The sequence below is a fragment of the Oncorhynchus masou genome, chromosome 5, assembly GCF_036934945.1.
Source record: "Oncorhynchus masou masou isolate Uvic2021 chromosome 5, UVic_Omas_1.1, whole genome shotgun sequence".
Taxonomy (NCBI): Eukaryota; Metazoa; Chordata; class Actinopteri; order Salmoniformes; family Salmonidae; genus Oncorhynchus; species Oncorhynchus masou.
In genome coordinates, this window is record NC_088216.1 from 15391540 (window position 1) to 15407830 (window position 16291).

General features: G+C 45.3%; 1 protein-coding gene across 1 annotated transcript; it reads left to right on the forward strand.

Annotated features, from left to right (window-relative positions):
- Positions 1 to 4218: 4218 nt before the first annotated feature.
- LOC135534170 (aspartate aminotransferase, cytoplasmic-like) lies at positions 4219 to 15967 on the forward strand. The gene is made up of 8 exons (XM_064961282.1): positions 4219 to 4632; positions 9464 to 9645; positions 10412 to 10535; positions 12133 to 12245; positions 12949 to 13053; positions 14050 to 14200; positions 14507 to 14672; positions 15716 to 15967. The coding sequence occupies exons 1-8, from the start codon at positions 4524 to 4526 to the stop codon at positions 15918 to 15920; spliced, it is 1155 nt and encodes a 384-aa protein (XP_064817354.1). The 5' UTR covers positions 4219 to 4523; the 3' UTR covers positions 15921 to 15967.
- Positions 15968 to 16291: the final 324 nt, after the last annotated feature.

Genomic DNA, 16291 nt, shown 5'->3' on the forward strand with positions numbered 1-16291 from the left:
GCATATATGTGTGTGTGCGTAAATGTGTGTATGTGTGTGTGCGTATATGTGTGTGTGTGTGCATGTGTGTGTGTGTGTGTGTGTGTGTGTGTGTGTGCGTACATGTGTGTGTGTGTGTGTATATATGTGTGTGTATATGTGTGTATATGTGTGTACTCGTGTGAGGGGGTAAGTGTGTGTGTGAGCAAGTGTGTGTGTGAAGCGTAAGTGTGTGTGTGAAGCGGTAAGTGTGTGTGTGTGAAGGTGTAAGTGTGTGAAGCGGTAAGGTGTGTGTGTGAAGTTGCAAGTGTGTGTGTGAAGCGGTAAGTGTGTGTGTGAAGCGGTAAGTGTGTGTGTGAAGCGGTAAGTGTGTGAAGCGGTAAGTGTGTGTGTGTGAAGCGGTAAGTGTGTGTGTGAAGCGGTAAGTGTGTGTGTGAAGCGGTAAGTGTGTGTGTGAAGCGGTAAGTGTGTGGCAAAGAAGTCACCACTGATGCAGAAACATGCTTGTCTTTTCTTCAGAAGCCAAATAAGTGGAGCTACACAGAGGTGAAACACTTCACAGAGAGTAAAGAGTAAAGGAGAGAGAGGGGGAGTTAGAGAGGAAGAGTAAAGGAGAGAGAGAGGGGGGAGAAAGAGCGGGAGAGTAATGGAGAGAGAGAGGGGAGATAGAGGGGAGAGTAAAGGAGAGAGAGGGGGAGTTAGAGAGGAAGAGTAAAGGAGAGAGAGAGGGGGGAGAAAGAGCGGGAGAGTAATGGAGAGAGAGAGGGGGAGATTAAAGGAGAGAGAGGGGGTGAAAGAGAGGAAGAGTAAAGGAGAGAGAGGGGGGAGAAAGAGAGGAAGAGTAAAGGAGAGAGAGGGGGGAGAAAGAGAGGAAGAGTAAAGGAGAGAGAGGGGGAGAAAGAGAGGAAGAAAAAACACATGAGAAATAATACAAATATGAAATATACAATAAAGTAAGTAAGTAAGCGTACTATATATAGGAAATATTGAAAAGGTCCGAAATAATACCATATTTACAATGTGCAGGGATACTAAAGTGATGTAGGTAGGTAGGTATGTATAGGGGTAAGGGGATACTAGAGTGATGTAGGTAGGTATGTATAGGGGTAAGGGGATACTAAAGTGATGAAGGTAGGTATGTATAGGGGTAAGGGGATACTAAAGTGATGTAGGTAGGTATGTATAGGGGTAAGGGGATACTAAACTGATGTAGGTAGGTATGTATAGGGGTAAGGGGATACTAAAGTGATGTAGGTAGGTATGTATAGGGGTAAGGGGATACTAAAGTGATGTAGGTAGGTATGTATAGGGGTAAGGGGATACTAAAGTGATGTAGGTAGGTATGTATAGGGGTAAGGGGATACTAAAGATGTAGGTAGGTATGTATAGGGGTAAGGATACTAAAGTGATGTAGGTAGGTATGTATAGGGGTAAGGGGATACTAGAGTGATGTAGGTAGGTATGTATAGGGGTAAGGGGATACTAAAGTGATGTAGGTAGGTATGTATAGGGGTAAGGGGATACTAGAGTGATGTAGGTAGGTATGTATAGGGGTAAGGGGACGAGGCATCAGGATATATGATAAACAGAGTAGCAGCAGCTTATATGTGAGTGGATGTGAGGAGTCAGTATAAATGTATGGGAGTGGGTGTGTAGAGTCAGTATAAATGTATAGGAGTATAAATGTATGGGAGTGGGTGTGTAGAGTCAGTATAAATGTATGGGAGTGGGTGTGTAGAGTCAGTATAAATGTATGGGAGTGGGTGTGTAGAGTCAGTATAAATGTATGGGAGTGGATGTGTAGAGTCAGTATAAATGTATGGGAGTGGGTGTGTAGAGTCAGTATAAATGTATGGGAGTGGTGTGTAGAGTCAGTATAAATGTATGGGAGTGGATGTGTAGAGTCAGTATAAATGTATGGGAGTGGATGTGTAGAGTCAGTATAAATGTATGGGAGTGGATGTGTAGAGTCAGTATAAATGTATGGAGTGGATGTGTAGAGTCAGTATAAATGTATGGGAGTGGGTGTGTAGAGTCAGTATAAATGTATGGGAGTGGGTGTGTAGAGTCAGTATAAATGTATGGGAGTGGATGTGTAGAGTCAGTATAAATGTATGGGAGTGGATGTGTAGAGTCAGTATAAATGTATGGGAGTGGATGTGTAGAGTCAGTATAAATGTATGGGAGTGGGTGTGTAGAGTCAGTATAAATGTATGGGAGTGGGTGTGTAGAGTCAGTATAAATGTATGGGAGTGGATGTGTAGAGTCAGTATAAATGTATGGGAGTGGATGTGTAGAGTCAGTATAAATGTATGGGAGTGGGTGTGTAGAGTCAGTATAAATGTATGGGAGTGGGTGTGTAGAGTCAGTATAAATGTATGGGAGTGGATGTGTAGAGTCAGTATAAATGTATGGGAGTGGATGTGTAGAGTCAGTATAAATGTATGGGAGTGGGTGTGTAGAGTCAGTATAAATGTATGGGAGTGGGTGTGTAGAGTCAGTATAAATGTATGGGAGTGGATGTGTAGAGTCAGTATAAATGTATGGGAGTGGATGTGTAGAGTCAGTATAAATGTATGGGAGTGGGTGTGTAGAGTCAGTATAAATGTATGGGAGTGGGTGTGTAGAGTCAGTATAAATGTATGGGAGTGGATGTGTAGAGTCAGTATAAATGTATGGGAGTGGATGTGTAGAGTCAGTATAAATGTATGGGAGTGGGTGTGTAGAGTCAGTATAAATGTATGGGAGTGGATGTGTAGAGTCAGTATAAATGTATGGGAGTGGATGTGTAGAGTCAGTATAAATGTATGGGAGTGGATGTAGAGTCAGTATAAATGTATGGGAGTGGATGTGTAGAGTCAGTATAAATGTATGGGAGTGGGTGTGTAGAGTCAGTATAAATGTATGGGAGTGGATGTGTAGAGTCAGTATAAATGTATGGGAGTGGGTGTGTAGAGTCAGTATAAATGTATGGGAGTGGGTGTGTAGAGTCAGTATAAATGTATGGGAGTGGGTGTGTAGAGTCAGTATAAATGTATGGGAGTGGATGTGTAGAGTCAGTATAAATGTATGGGAGTATAAATGTATGGGAGTGGGTGTGTAGAGTCAGTATAAATGTATGGGAGTGGATGTGTAGAGTCAGTATAAATGTATGGGAGTGGATGTGTAGAGTCAGTATAAAGTTATTCATTCTAAGAGCCAGTCAAGTCCAAGTTATTCATTCTAAGAGCCAGTCAAGTCCAAGTTATTCATTCTAAGAGCCAGTCAATTCCAAGTTATTCATTCTAAGAGCCAGTCAAGTTGAATTCAGTCACAAGTTTTTTCAAGTCAAGTAAACAAAAATCTATACATGCAATGACTTGTTCAACTACAAGTCTGTGTCTATTTATTGAGGCGACCAGACAACCCGTTTCTTTATTTTGTCTACAACACATTTTGATTATGTAATAATGAATTTAAACAACATGTTCCGAATTGCAAGCTTAATAATTAAATTATCAATTTCAAGCAAATTGTACATACCAAAAGACCAGTAGGCCTATTGTTGCTTGATGCCCAGTTGCTGGTGAGCTTGCAAAGTAAACCGTTAATATTATTGGTCACCAAACTATTTTTGGAGCTGCATATTTATTAAATGCAAAGACAGTGTTGGGAAACCCTGGGATAAAATGACAGCATATCTTGCTTTGCTAGCTAAGGCTGACATCTAGTGGCGCAAAGAGTAATTGCATATGTTTAATAGCCCGTAATCAAACATTCAGAACTATGTTTACTCATTATGCTATTTATTTTGATGTAATTGAATCTTTATGAATCTATTCATAATCTCCTGTATAGTCACTTGCAGACAGTGTCTAATTTGCTCTCGGGACTTAAAGCCACAATTATGATATTTTCCTAAAATGTCAGATACAATACGTTTGATAAGTACAGTAGCTAAAATATATATCAACATACAGGATGTAAAATTATATCCAGTTGCTTTGATATCACCTATTCAAACAACCTAATCATTTCCATGTGCACAGCCATACAGCTGCACGAGCCCTTGGCCTTTCAGATGCTTGGCTCCCATTGGCTGTCTCGCAGCCCCGGTCAGTATTCCATGCTATCTCATTGGTCATTGGGTTGACGCCCGTTCCAGACATTGGTTCCAGTTTGCCTTGTAGACCTCCGTTCCGCCAGAAAGAATCAGCAATACTTAGCAAGAAAGGGGCAGGGCGCTCCTCTGGGTGTAAACTCTGTAGATTTGGAAACTAGAAGTCTGAGTAAAATGGACCCCCCTTTCAATGCAGCACAACGTATAGTGCAATAAATGATATGAGAACACACACAAAACAATTGTTGACCATTTAGGCTTTGCACTGTCTCTCTATTCTGACCCGGAAGTACTTAGTTATTCTTTCCTGCTTCACAGTGGTACCTTGTAGCGCTTTGAAGGTGAAGCTCAATCGCCTGTCTCACCGCTGCAGCCTACCGGCGAGGTACTGAACAAGAACGACTCTCTCCCCTTCTCCTGCTCTGTACCGGGATCCGTTATAATCATGTCTATATTCGCCGAAGTACCTCAAGCCCCTCCAGTGGCCGTTTTTAAACTGACTGCCGATTTCAGAGAGGACACTCACGCGCAGAAGGTGAATTTGGGAGTCGGAGGTAAGAGAGAGAAGCTCCAACAAGCTATGCTAACTTACGTTTAGAATGTGTAACACAGACGGGTAATCTGCTTGGACCACGGGCACTAGTTTGAGTAGCATGATATTAGAATGCTTGCCAACTAACATGGCTTTGACCTTCCTCGTTAGCATGCAGGCTAACAGACTAGTCGAAGTGTGACAGCAAGTGCAACTAGACTGCCGCACATATCAGCCATAGTTTCCTGCTAATTCAGGGGCATCTAGCTAGTATCTATCATGAAAGCATTTATAAAACGCTGCTCATTCTGGAGTTTGACATTTGGTGGACACTGGAAAGCAATGTGACCTCATGATTGATTCTACGAGAACCCGTGCGGTCCATACAGAACAGATCAGGCAGTCCGCAATAGAAGTGTATTATAAACTGTTAACTTATCACCAGTCGTAGGGTGACACACCTTCCAAAAGGTCTAGGTCTGTGGTCAGTCCTAAACATTGGAGATGAGGTCTGAATACCATTGCCATAGAATTAGGAATTGGATCTCTATGACCAGTGGGCTCTGTAGCTGATGGAAAGAAAATGATTGCTGGATGCAGTACAGAACAGATAGTTATGCATGTGTTGGGTTTGGAATAGATCACTCTGCCTTCACTACTAGGTTATATTGTCATCCATTTCATTCATCAGTCTTCCAATGCCAAGGCTGTAGGGAATACATGATTGTATCTTCTCAGTCACTGTTTCAACCTGTTCCCCAAACCACGCTCTGTTATATTCACAACGACAGACACAGACAGATGAACAATGGTTCTGACTAGAGGGAGAACAACAGGACTTATAAACTATTTTCTACACCGGGACCAATGGTCATTTGATGACAGCAAATTTATGGCAAGAAGCCCAAACAGATATAATATTTGACTAGAACATAATCACATATTTTCATATGATCACATATCTCACTATTGTGCGTGGGAATACTTTGGAACAGATTTCCAAAATCATTTGGAGCTAGCCCCCCAAAAAAAAAAACAGCTTGCGGGCCAAATTCGGCCAGTTGGGGAACCTAGGAGTACAGCTACGACTGGAAGTGACGTTTTCATAGCAGGTAAGGAGAATTTACTCAGCAGGGTGGGAAAATGTACGTAGCAGGTTAGACTTAGGTTAGGAAAAGGGATGGGGTTAGCTCAACCTGCTAGGGAAAAGGGATGGGGTTAGCTCAACCTGCTAGGGAAAAGGGATGGGGTTAGCTCAACCTGCTAGGGAAAAGGGATGGGGTTAGCTCAACCTGCTAGGGAAAAGGGATGGGGTTAGCTCAACCTGCTAGGAAAAGGGATGGGGTTAGCTCAACCTGCTAGGGAAAAGGGATGGGGTTAGCTCAACCTGCTAGGGAAAAGGGATGGGGTTAGCTCAACCTGCTAGGGAAAAGAGATGGGGTTAGCTCAACCTGCTAGGGAAAAGGGATGGGGTTAGCTCAACCTGCTAGGGAAAAGGGATGGGGTTAGCTCAACCTGCTAGGGAAAAGGGATGGGGTTAGCTCAACCTGCTAGGGAAAAGGGATGGGGTTAGCTCAACCTGCTAGGGAAAAGGGATGGGGTTAGCTCAACCTGCTAGGGAAAAGGGATGGGGTTAGCTCAACCTGCTAGGGAAAAGGGATGGGGTTAGCTCAACCTGCTAGGGAAAAGGGATGGGGTTAGCTCAACCTGCTAGGGAAAAGGGATGGGGTTAGCTCAACCTGCTAGGGAAAAGGGATGGGGTTAGCTCAACCTGCTAGGGAAAAGGGATGGGGTTAGCTCAACCTGCTAGGGAAAAGGGATGGGGTTAGCTCAACCTGCTAGGGAAAAGGGATGGGGTTAGCTCAACCTGCTAGGGAAAAGGGATGGGGTTAGCTCAACCTGCTAGGGAAAAGGGATGGGGTTAGCTCAACCTGCTAGGGAAAAGAGATGGGGTTAGCTCAACCTGCTAGGAAAAGGGATGGGGTTAGCTCAACCTGCTAGGGAAAAGGGATGGCGTTAGCTCAACCTGCTAGGGAAAAGGGATGGGGTTAGCTCAACCTGCTAGGGAAAAGGGATGGGGTTAGCTCAACCTGCTAGGGAAAAGGGATGGGGTTAGCTCAACCTGCTAGGGAAAAGGGATGGGGTTAGCTCAACCTGCTAGGGAAAAGGGATGGGGTTAGCTCAACCTGCTAGGGAAAAGGGATGGGGTTAGCTCAACCTGCTAGGAAAATGGATGGGGTTAGCTCAACCTGCTAGAGAAATGGATGGGGTTAGCTCAACCTGCTAGGGAAATGGATGGGGTTAGCTCAACCTGCTAGGGAAATGGATGGGGTTAGCTCAACCTGCTAGGGAAATGGATGGGGTTAGCTCAACCTGCTAGGGAAATGGATGGGGTTAGCTCAACCTGCTAGGGAAATGGATGGGGTTAGCTCAACCTGCTAGGGAAAGTCACTTCCGGTCATACTCCCTCGGTAGTATCTACAGAACCCAGAGCCTCATAACACCACACAGGACTGGGAAAATATCGACTGGTTGTTGTTGGTAGTGAGAGACTGATTCTAGTAGAAACAGGGTGTGTTGAGGAACTGTTATAAAAAAACTAGTTGGGCTTGTTTTGTGACCTTGATGAATCAGTGTTTGGTATTAATGAACTACAGGAAGGGGAAAAAACAACAAAGAGAAGTAGCTTCTAACCCGCGAGCCTACATGTCTGTAGTTTCCCCGTAGACTAGACCAGGGCCTGGTGTAGGCCAGCCAGCGAGGCTACATGTCTGTAGTTTCCCCTTAGACTAGACCATGGCCTGGTGTAGGCCAGCCAGCTAGGCTACATGTCTGTAGTTTCCCCTTAGACAAGACCAGGGCCTGGTGTAGGCCAGCCAGCTAGGCTACATGTCTGTAGTTTCACCTTAGACTAGACCAGGGCCTGGTGTAGGCCAGCCAGCTAGGCTACATGTCTGTAGTTTCCCCTTAGACTAGACCAGGGCCTGGTGTAGCCTCGCTGGCTGGCCTAGCTATTTGTTGTGAACTTTGGTAACGGAATATCAACGGCTGTAATTTGATCCTCAATGGTAGAGCACACTGGCCTGGACAGGAAAGGAGAGACATTGAAAGGCTTTCCTTAGAGAGGGAAATGAAGCTCTTCGGAAGTCACATGCGTGTGCACACACACACACACACACACACACTTATTCTTCAGGCCAGGGTGACCTCCAGCAGAGCGGGGTGTGACAGCAGACTGCATGAAGTGAACATACTGCTGCACTATGGCAGTGTTGCAGCCTGCTAGTGGTCATTATGAAAGGTTGTTTTGGTATCAACCATTAACATTTTTAAATAGGCTCATTATAACTAGGCTATTGTTCTCTGTAATGCTTGTTTGTCTCTCCAGCCTCCAGTAAATGACTGCCTGGTGCCTGCTATTGGTCCTGCCCACGCAGGCAGGCTGACAGACATGTACAGTGTGTATTTTAAAACATTTTTATTTAACTGGGCAAGTCAGTTAAGAAAATAATCTTATTCCCAATGATGGCCAAACCCTGGTGACGCTGGGCCAATTGTGTGCTGCTCTATGGTACTCCCAATCATGTCCCGTTTTGATACAGCCTGGAATCGTACCAGGGTCTGTAGTGACGCCTCTAGCACTGAGATGCAGTGCCTTAGACCGCTGCGCCACTTTGGAGCCCTGTATACAGATGGTGTACAGATGACTGTCTACCGTGGGTCCTGCCTAGATAGTTAGATACAGTATATAATGTCTCCTCTCTCTCTCCTCAGTCTACCGTACAGATGACTGTCTACCGTGGGTCCTGCCTAGATAGTTAGATACAGTATATAATGTCTCCTCTCTCCTCAGTCTACCGTACAGATGACTGTCCACCGTGGGTCCTGCCTAGATAGTTAGATACAGTATATAATGTCTCCTCTCTCCTCAGTCTACCGTACAGATGACTGTCCACCGTGGGTCCTGCCTAGATAGTTAGATACAGTATATAATGTCTCCTCTCTCCTCAGCCTACTGTACAGATGACTGTCTACCGTGGGTCCTGCCTAGATAGTTAGATACAGTATATAATGTCTCCTCTCTCTCTCCTCAGCCTACCGTACAGATGACTGTCTACCGTGGGTCCTGCCTAGATAGTTAGATACAGTATATAATGTCTCCTCTCTCCTCAGCCTACTGTACAGATGACTGTCTACCGTGGGTCCTGCCTAGATAGTTAGATACAGTATATAATGTCTCCTCTCTCTCTCTCTCTCCTCAGCCTACCGTACAGATGACTGTCTACCGTGGGTCCTGCCTAGATAGTTAGATACAGTATATAATGTCTCCTCTCTCTCTCCTCAGCCTACCGTACAGATGACTGTCTACCGTGGGTCCTGCCTAGATAGTTAGATACAGTATATAATGTCTCCTCTCTCCTCAGCCTACTGTACAGATGACTGTCTACCGTGGGTCCTGCCTAGATAGTTAGATACAGTATATAATGTCTCCTCTCTCTCTCTCCTCAGCCTACCGTACAGATGACTGTCTACCGTGGGTCCTGCCTAGATAGTTAGATACAGTATATAATGTCTCCTCTCTCTCTCTCTCTCCTCAGTCTACCGTACAGATGACTGTCTACCGTGGGTCCTGCCTAGATAGTTAGATACAGTATATAATGTCTCCTCTCTCTCTCCTCAGCCTACCGTACAGATGACTGTCTACCATGGGTCCTGCCTAGATAGTTAGATACAGTATATAATGTCTCCTCTCTCTCTCTCCTCAGCCTACCGTACAGATGACTGTCTACCATGGGTCCTGCCTAGATAGTTAGATACAGTATATAATGTCTCCTCTCTCTCTCTCTCCTCAGCCTACCGTACAGATGACTGTCTACCGTGGGTCCTGCCCGTAGTGAAGAAGGTAGAGCAGATGATAGTGGAGGACAACAGTCTGAACCACGAGTATCTTCCCATCCTGGGTCTCCCTGAGCTCCGCTCTGCTGCCTCCAAGGTGGCCCTGGGCGATGACAGCCCCGCCATCAAGGACGGGAGGGTAGGTAGGAGGGAGGGACACATGTATATACATAGACACCAGAGTTGGGCAGAATTGAATTGAGAATGCCTCATAAATTCCCATAGAATTATTGAATTGAAGTTGTTAGGAGAATACAGAATTACAATTTTTACTTCAAGGAAATAGAATTGAGTGAAATTCTATTAATTTCAAATGGCTCTTCTATTCTACATTAGGTCTAGTCTGTACAAGTATACATCTTGTGCCTGAAACATCAAACATGTCGTTATATACATGCATATAAAACAATCCATTTTCAGGACAAAATCTTGAAATGTATGATCAAAGAAAACTTTGAATATTCACATACAGGTTATCATATTTTATCACTTACATTTCGTTAAATATGGGGGAAATACTACATTTCCCAGCATTAGTTCAACCCTCAAGTTGACCCCTGAGGCCTTCAAAAAGAAGCCAAAGAAATGAAATGGTTGGTGTAAATATAATGGTCTCTTCTAAGCACTAAGGTTGAGAGTTGATGAACATTGTTTCCAGGAAAAAGGGATGTAGTATTTGGTGTCTGGAAGTGTGACCTGTCAGTATAACTCATTCCATGACTCAGCCGAATCTCTTTGAATTGCACTGAATTAAATTCTACTTCCTGGAACTCAAATTCTACATTGTGGGGTGGAAGTCAACATAAACACACATCCTGGGGGATGAGTAGTAGGACTGGGAAACACACACACACAGTCTTCTGCCTTGCCCTGCCCAAATGTTGACGTTTTCTCTCTCTTTCCAGGTGGGAGCGGTCCAGGCGTTGGGAGGTACCGGTGCGTTGAGGATCGGGGCGGAGTTTCTGAGGCGCTGGTACAACGGCACCAACAACACGGCCACGCCCGTCTACGTCTCCGCGCCAACCTGGGGTCAGTGGGCAGAGCTTCAACCAACTCATTTACATGGAATTGATTTAGCCAGGGAGTCCTGGGTTCCATAGAACAAATAAGGACTGTTTTAGACAACAAGAAAACCGTAGAGCCAATAAGGACTGTTTAGACAACAAGAAAACCGTAGAGCCAATAAGGACTGTTTAGACAACAAGAAAACCGTAGAGCCAATAAGGACTGTTTAGACAACAAGAAAACCGTAGAGCCAATAAGGACTGTTTAGACAACAAGAAAACCGTAGAGCCAATAAGGACTGTTTAGACAACAAGAAAAGCGTAGAGCCAATAAGGACTGTTTAGACAACAAGAAAACCGTAGAGCCAATAAGGACTGTTTAGACAACAAGAAAACCGTAGAGCCAATAAGGACTGTTTAGACAACAAGGAAACCGTAGAGCCAATAAGGACTGTTTAGACAACAAGAAAACCGTAGAGCCAATAAGGACTGTTTAGACAACAAGGAAACCGTAGAGCCAATAAGGACTGTTTAGACAACAAGAAAACCGTAGAGCCAATAAGGACTGTTTAGACAACAAGAAAAGCGTAGAGCCAATAAGGACTGTTTAGACAACAAGAAAAGCGTAGAGCCAATAAGGACTGTTTAGACAACAAGAAAAGCGTAGAGCCAATAAGGACTGTTTAGACAACAAGAAAAGCGTAGAGCCAATAAGGACTGTTTAGACAACAAGAAAAGCGTAGAGCCAATAAGGACTGTTTAGACAACAAGAAAAGCGTAGAGCCAATAAGGACTGTTTAGACAACAAGAAAAGCGTAGAGCCAATAAGGACTGTTTAGACAACAAGAAAAGCGTAGAGCCAATAAGGACTGTTTAGACAACAAGAAAAGCGTAGAGCCAATAAGGACTGTTTAGACAACAAGAAAAGCGTAGAGCCAATAAGGACTGTTTAGACAACAAGAAAAGCGTAGAGCCAATAAGGACTGTTTAGACAACAAGAAAAGCGTAGAGCCAATAAGGACTGTTTAGACAACAAGATAACCGTAGAGCCAATAAGGACTGTTTAGACAACAAGATAACCGTAGAGCCAATAAGGACTGTTTAGACAACAAGATAACCGTAGAGCCAATAAGGACTGTTTAGACAACAAGATAACCGTAGAGCCAATAAGGACTGTTTAGACAACAAGATAACCGTAGAGCCAATAAGGACTGTTTAGACAACAAGATAACCGTAGAGCCAATAAGGACTGTTTAGACAACAAGATAAATCGTAGAGCCAATAAGGACTGTTTAGACAACAAGATAACCGTAGAGCCAATAAGGACTGTTTAGACAACAAGATAACCGTAGAGCCAATAAGGACTGTTTAGACGACAAGAAAAGCGTAGAGCCAATAAGGACTGTTTAGACGACAAGAAAAGCGTAGAGCCAATAAGGACTGTTTAGATAACTGAGACACAGCAGCAGACACATAGAGCCCAATCAACATATTCTACTTCTATTGAGTCATCAACCCCTTAAGAGCACAAACATACTGAACAAATACCCTCCACCACCTCACCTTCTTCTTCTTTATCTATCTTCTCCTTCTTGTTTCTCCTTCTGCTTCTCTCCCTATAGAGAACCACAATGCAGTGTTTTCTGATGCTGGGTTTAAAGATATCCGCCCCTACCACTACTGGGACGGAGAAAAGAAAGGCCTGGACGTGACCGGTATAATGGATGACCTGGAGGTGAGAGGGGGATGGAGGGAGGGGTAGGGATGGAGGGTTGGGTAGGGTTGGAGGGGTAGGGATGGAGGGGTAGGGTTGGGGGTAGGGATGGAGGGTTGGATAGGGATGGATGGAGGGTTGGATAGGGATGGATGGAGGGTTGGGTATGGAGGGTTGGGTATGGTTGGGGGTAGGGTTGGGGGGTAGGGTTGGGGGTAGGGTTGGAGGGGTAGGGTTGGGGGTAGGGTTGGAGGGTTGGGTAGGGATGGAGGGTAGGGATGGAGGGTTGGATAGGGATGGATGGAGGGTTGGATAGGGATGGATGGAGGGTTGGGTAGGGATGGATGGAGGGTTGGGTAGGGATGGATGGAGGGTTGGATAGGGATGGATGGAGGGTTGGGTAGGGATGGACTGATGGATGGACTGATGGATGGAGGGGGGGAGGACTTAGAGCGACATCTTGCACAATTTAGTCTACAGCAAGCTATGGATGATCGTCTTGCGTTTAATATTTCAGCTAGGTTTTCAGTTGTGTATCAAAACAACCAGTAATCTGAACAACCGATAACACCCTGCAAACTGTTTTGCCGTCAGCCCCGTTTCACGCTAACATTTGACTACTCCAAATCATTTTCATGAGATTACTTGAACGCAGACATTCTTTCAGATGCACATCCCTAATCCTGTCCTTGATAATTGATGTGGGTGTGTGTTATTTTGTCAGAACGCTCCAGAACATTCTATCTTTGTGCTCCATGCCTGTGCCCACAACCCCACGGGGACAGACCCCACACCTGACGAATGGAAGACGATCTCTGAGGTCATGAAGGTGAGACAGGGGCGACAGCAGGAGTGTATTCACTAGGAACCAAACGGAACCAAACGGGTAGGGACCTACCGGAGTCTGTTCAATAGAAACTCTAGTGTTCATTGCAAAAAGTCTTTCATTTGTATGAAATAGTTTCTGTTCTGTGACGACAGTCTGAGACTAATGAATAATCCCCAGGACAACAGACATCTCATAGTCCCAACCATTATCCATCAGGCTCATTTATATTTTGGGGTAACGTTTTGTTTTTCCTTTCTTCCCTCTCAATTCTCTCTCTTTCCCTTCTCCTCCCTCCTCTCTCTGTTTCTTCTCCTCCCTCCTCTCTCTGTGTTCCTTCTCCTCCCTCCTCTCTCTCTGTGTTCCTTCTCCTCCCTCCTCTCTCTCTGTGTTCCTTCTCCTCCCTCCTCTCTCTCTGTGTTTCTTCTCCTCCCTCCTCTCTCTCTGTGTTTCTTCTCCTCCCTCCTCTCTCTCTGTGTTTCTTCTCCTCCCTCCTCTCTCTCTGTGTTTCTTCTCCCTCCTCCTCTCTCTCTGTGTTTCTTCTCCTCCCTCCTCTCTCTCTGTGTTTCTTCTCCTCCCTCCTCTCTCTCTGTGTTTCTTCTCCTCCCTCCTCTCTCTCTGTGTTTCTTCTCCTCCCTCCTCTCTCTCTGTGTTTCTTCTCCTCCCTCCTCTCTCTCTGTGTTTCTTCTCCTCCTCCTCTCTCTCTGTGTTTCTTCTCCTCCCTCCTCTCTCTCTGTGTTTCTTCTCCTCCCTCCTCTCTCTCTGTGTTTCTTCTCCTCCCTCCTCTCTCTCTGTGTTTCTTCTCCTCCCTCCTCTCTCTCTCTGTGTTTCTTCTCCTCCCTCCTCTCTCTCTCTGTGTTCCTTCTCCTCCCTCCTCTCTCTCTGTGTTCCTTCTCCTCCCTCCTCTCTCTCTGTGTTCCTTCTCCTCCCTCCTCTCTCTGTGTTCCTTCTCCTCCCTCCTCTCTCTGTGTGTCCCTTCTCCTCCCTCCTCTTCTCCAGAGGAGGAAGCTGTTTGTGTTCTTTGACTCAGCCTACCAGGGTTTTGCATCAGGCAGTCTGGATAAAGATGCCTGGGCCATCCGCTACTTTGTCTCTGAAGGATTTGAGCTGCTCTGTGCCCAGTCCTTCTCCAAGAACTTTGGCCTCTACAGTGAGTCTATAGACAGACACGTGCATCGTGGTCCTCTGTGTCTCCGGTGGTAGAGCATGGTGCTTGTAACGGCAGGATAGTGGGTTCAATTCCCGGGACCACCCATACGTAAAGTGGATAAAAATGTCTGTTAAATGGCATATATTATACTTAAACATGAACACCAACATGTAACACACACAGTCTGCTGCTGTGTTCCAATGGCCACAGTTTTTGCTTACATTTTTCATCTCTGTCTCTCAAACGCTCAGCCAGTCAAACACCCTCTCTGACGCTAATCCTCCATTTTGTTCCTTCCTCCTCCAGATGAGCGTGTTGGTAACCTGACGGTAGTGGCCCAGGATAAAGACAACCTGGCCCGTGTTCTGTCCCAGATGGAGAAGATCGTCAGGACCACCTGGTCCAACCCTCCCTCCCAGGGGGCGCGCATCGTAGCCATCACACTCAACAACCCCGATCTGTTCATAGAATGGTACGGTCAAAAATATAACCCTTTATACTCAACAACCCAATTCTCTTCACAGAATGGTACAGTCCAACAACACTCCTAAGTTAAACCCGAGGAGTTCACAGAATGGTACAGTCCAACAACACTCCTAAGTTAAACCCGAGGAGTTCACAGAATGGTACAGTCCAACAACACTCCTAAGTTAAACCCGAGGAGTTCACAGAATGGTACAGTCCAACAACACTCCTAAGTTAAACCCGAGGAGTTCACAGAATGGTACAGTCCAACAACACTCCCTTCTAAGTTAACCCTGAGAGGTTCACTGAGTGGTACAGTCCAGGTTTTAACAGCTGCTCCATTGTTAGACTTTAATAACTGCTTCCTTATTGGGGATTGTTGGACTTTAATAACTGTGCTTCCTTATTGGGGATTGTTGGACTTTAATAACTGTGCTTCCTTATTGGGGATTGTTGGACTTTAATAACTGTGCTTCCTTATTGGGGATTGTTGGACTTTAATAACTGTGCTTCCTTATTGGGGATTGTTGGACTTTAATAACTGTGCTTCCTTATTGGGGATTGTTCGACTTTAATAACTGCTTCCTTATTGGGGATTGTTGGACTTTAATAACTGTGCTTCCTTATTGGGGATTGTTGGACTTTAATAACTGTGCTTCCTTATTGGGGATTGTTGGACTTTTAATAACTGTGCTTCCTTATTGGGGATTGTTGGACTTTAATAACTGTGCTTCCTTCTTGGGGATTGTTGGACTTTAATAACTGTGCTTCCTTATTGGGGATTGTTGGACTTTAATAACTGTGCTTCCTTATTGGGGATTGTTGGACTTTAATAACTGTGCTTCCTTATTGGGGATTGTTGTAAGCCACGTTCTGTTGGTGGCAGATTTTCTAAGACTGCCGTTCTCATTCAGATCAGTGATATAGAGTGTTGAAGCTGTCCCACTCCCCGTGGTTGTAGGAAGGGTAACGTCCTGTTGATGAGACCAGCTGAAGGCTGAACTAACCATCTCTCTCTCTCTCTCTCTCTTCTCCCTCCTCCCCCTGTAGGAAGGGTAATGTAAAGACCATGGCTGACCGTGTATTGTTGATGAGAGACCAGTTGAAGGCTAAGCTCATTGCTCTGGGGACACCCGGCACCTGGGACCACATCACTCAGCAGATCGGCATGTTCAGCTTCACCGGACTGAACCGTAAGAGTTTCCCAAACACACAGACATGTACCCAGGCACCTCCTAGCAGACCGGCATGTTGAAGCTTCACCGGACTGAACCGTAAGAGTTTCCCAAACACACAGACATGTACCCAGGCACCTCCGAGCAGACCGGCATGTTGAAGCTTCACCGACTGGAACCGTAAGAGTTTCCCAAACACACAGACATGTACCCAGGCACCTCCTAGCAGATGTTGAAGCTTCACCGACTGAACCGTAAGAGTTTCCCAAACACACAGACATGTACCCAGGCACGCAGACGGCATGTTCAGCTTCACCGGGACTGGAACCCAAGAGAGTTTCCCAAACACACAGACATGTACCCAGGCACCTCCTAGCAGACCGGCATGTTGAAGCTTCACCGGACTGAACCGTAAGAGTTTCCCAAACACAGACATGTACCCAGGCACCTC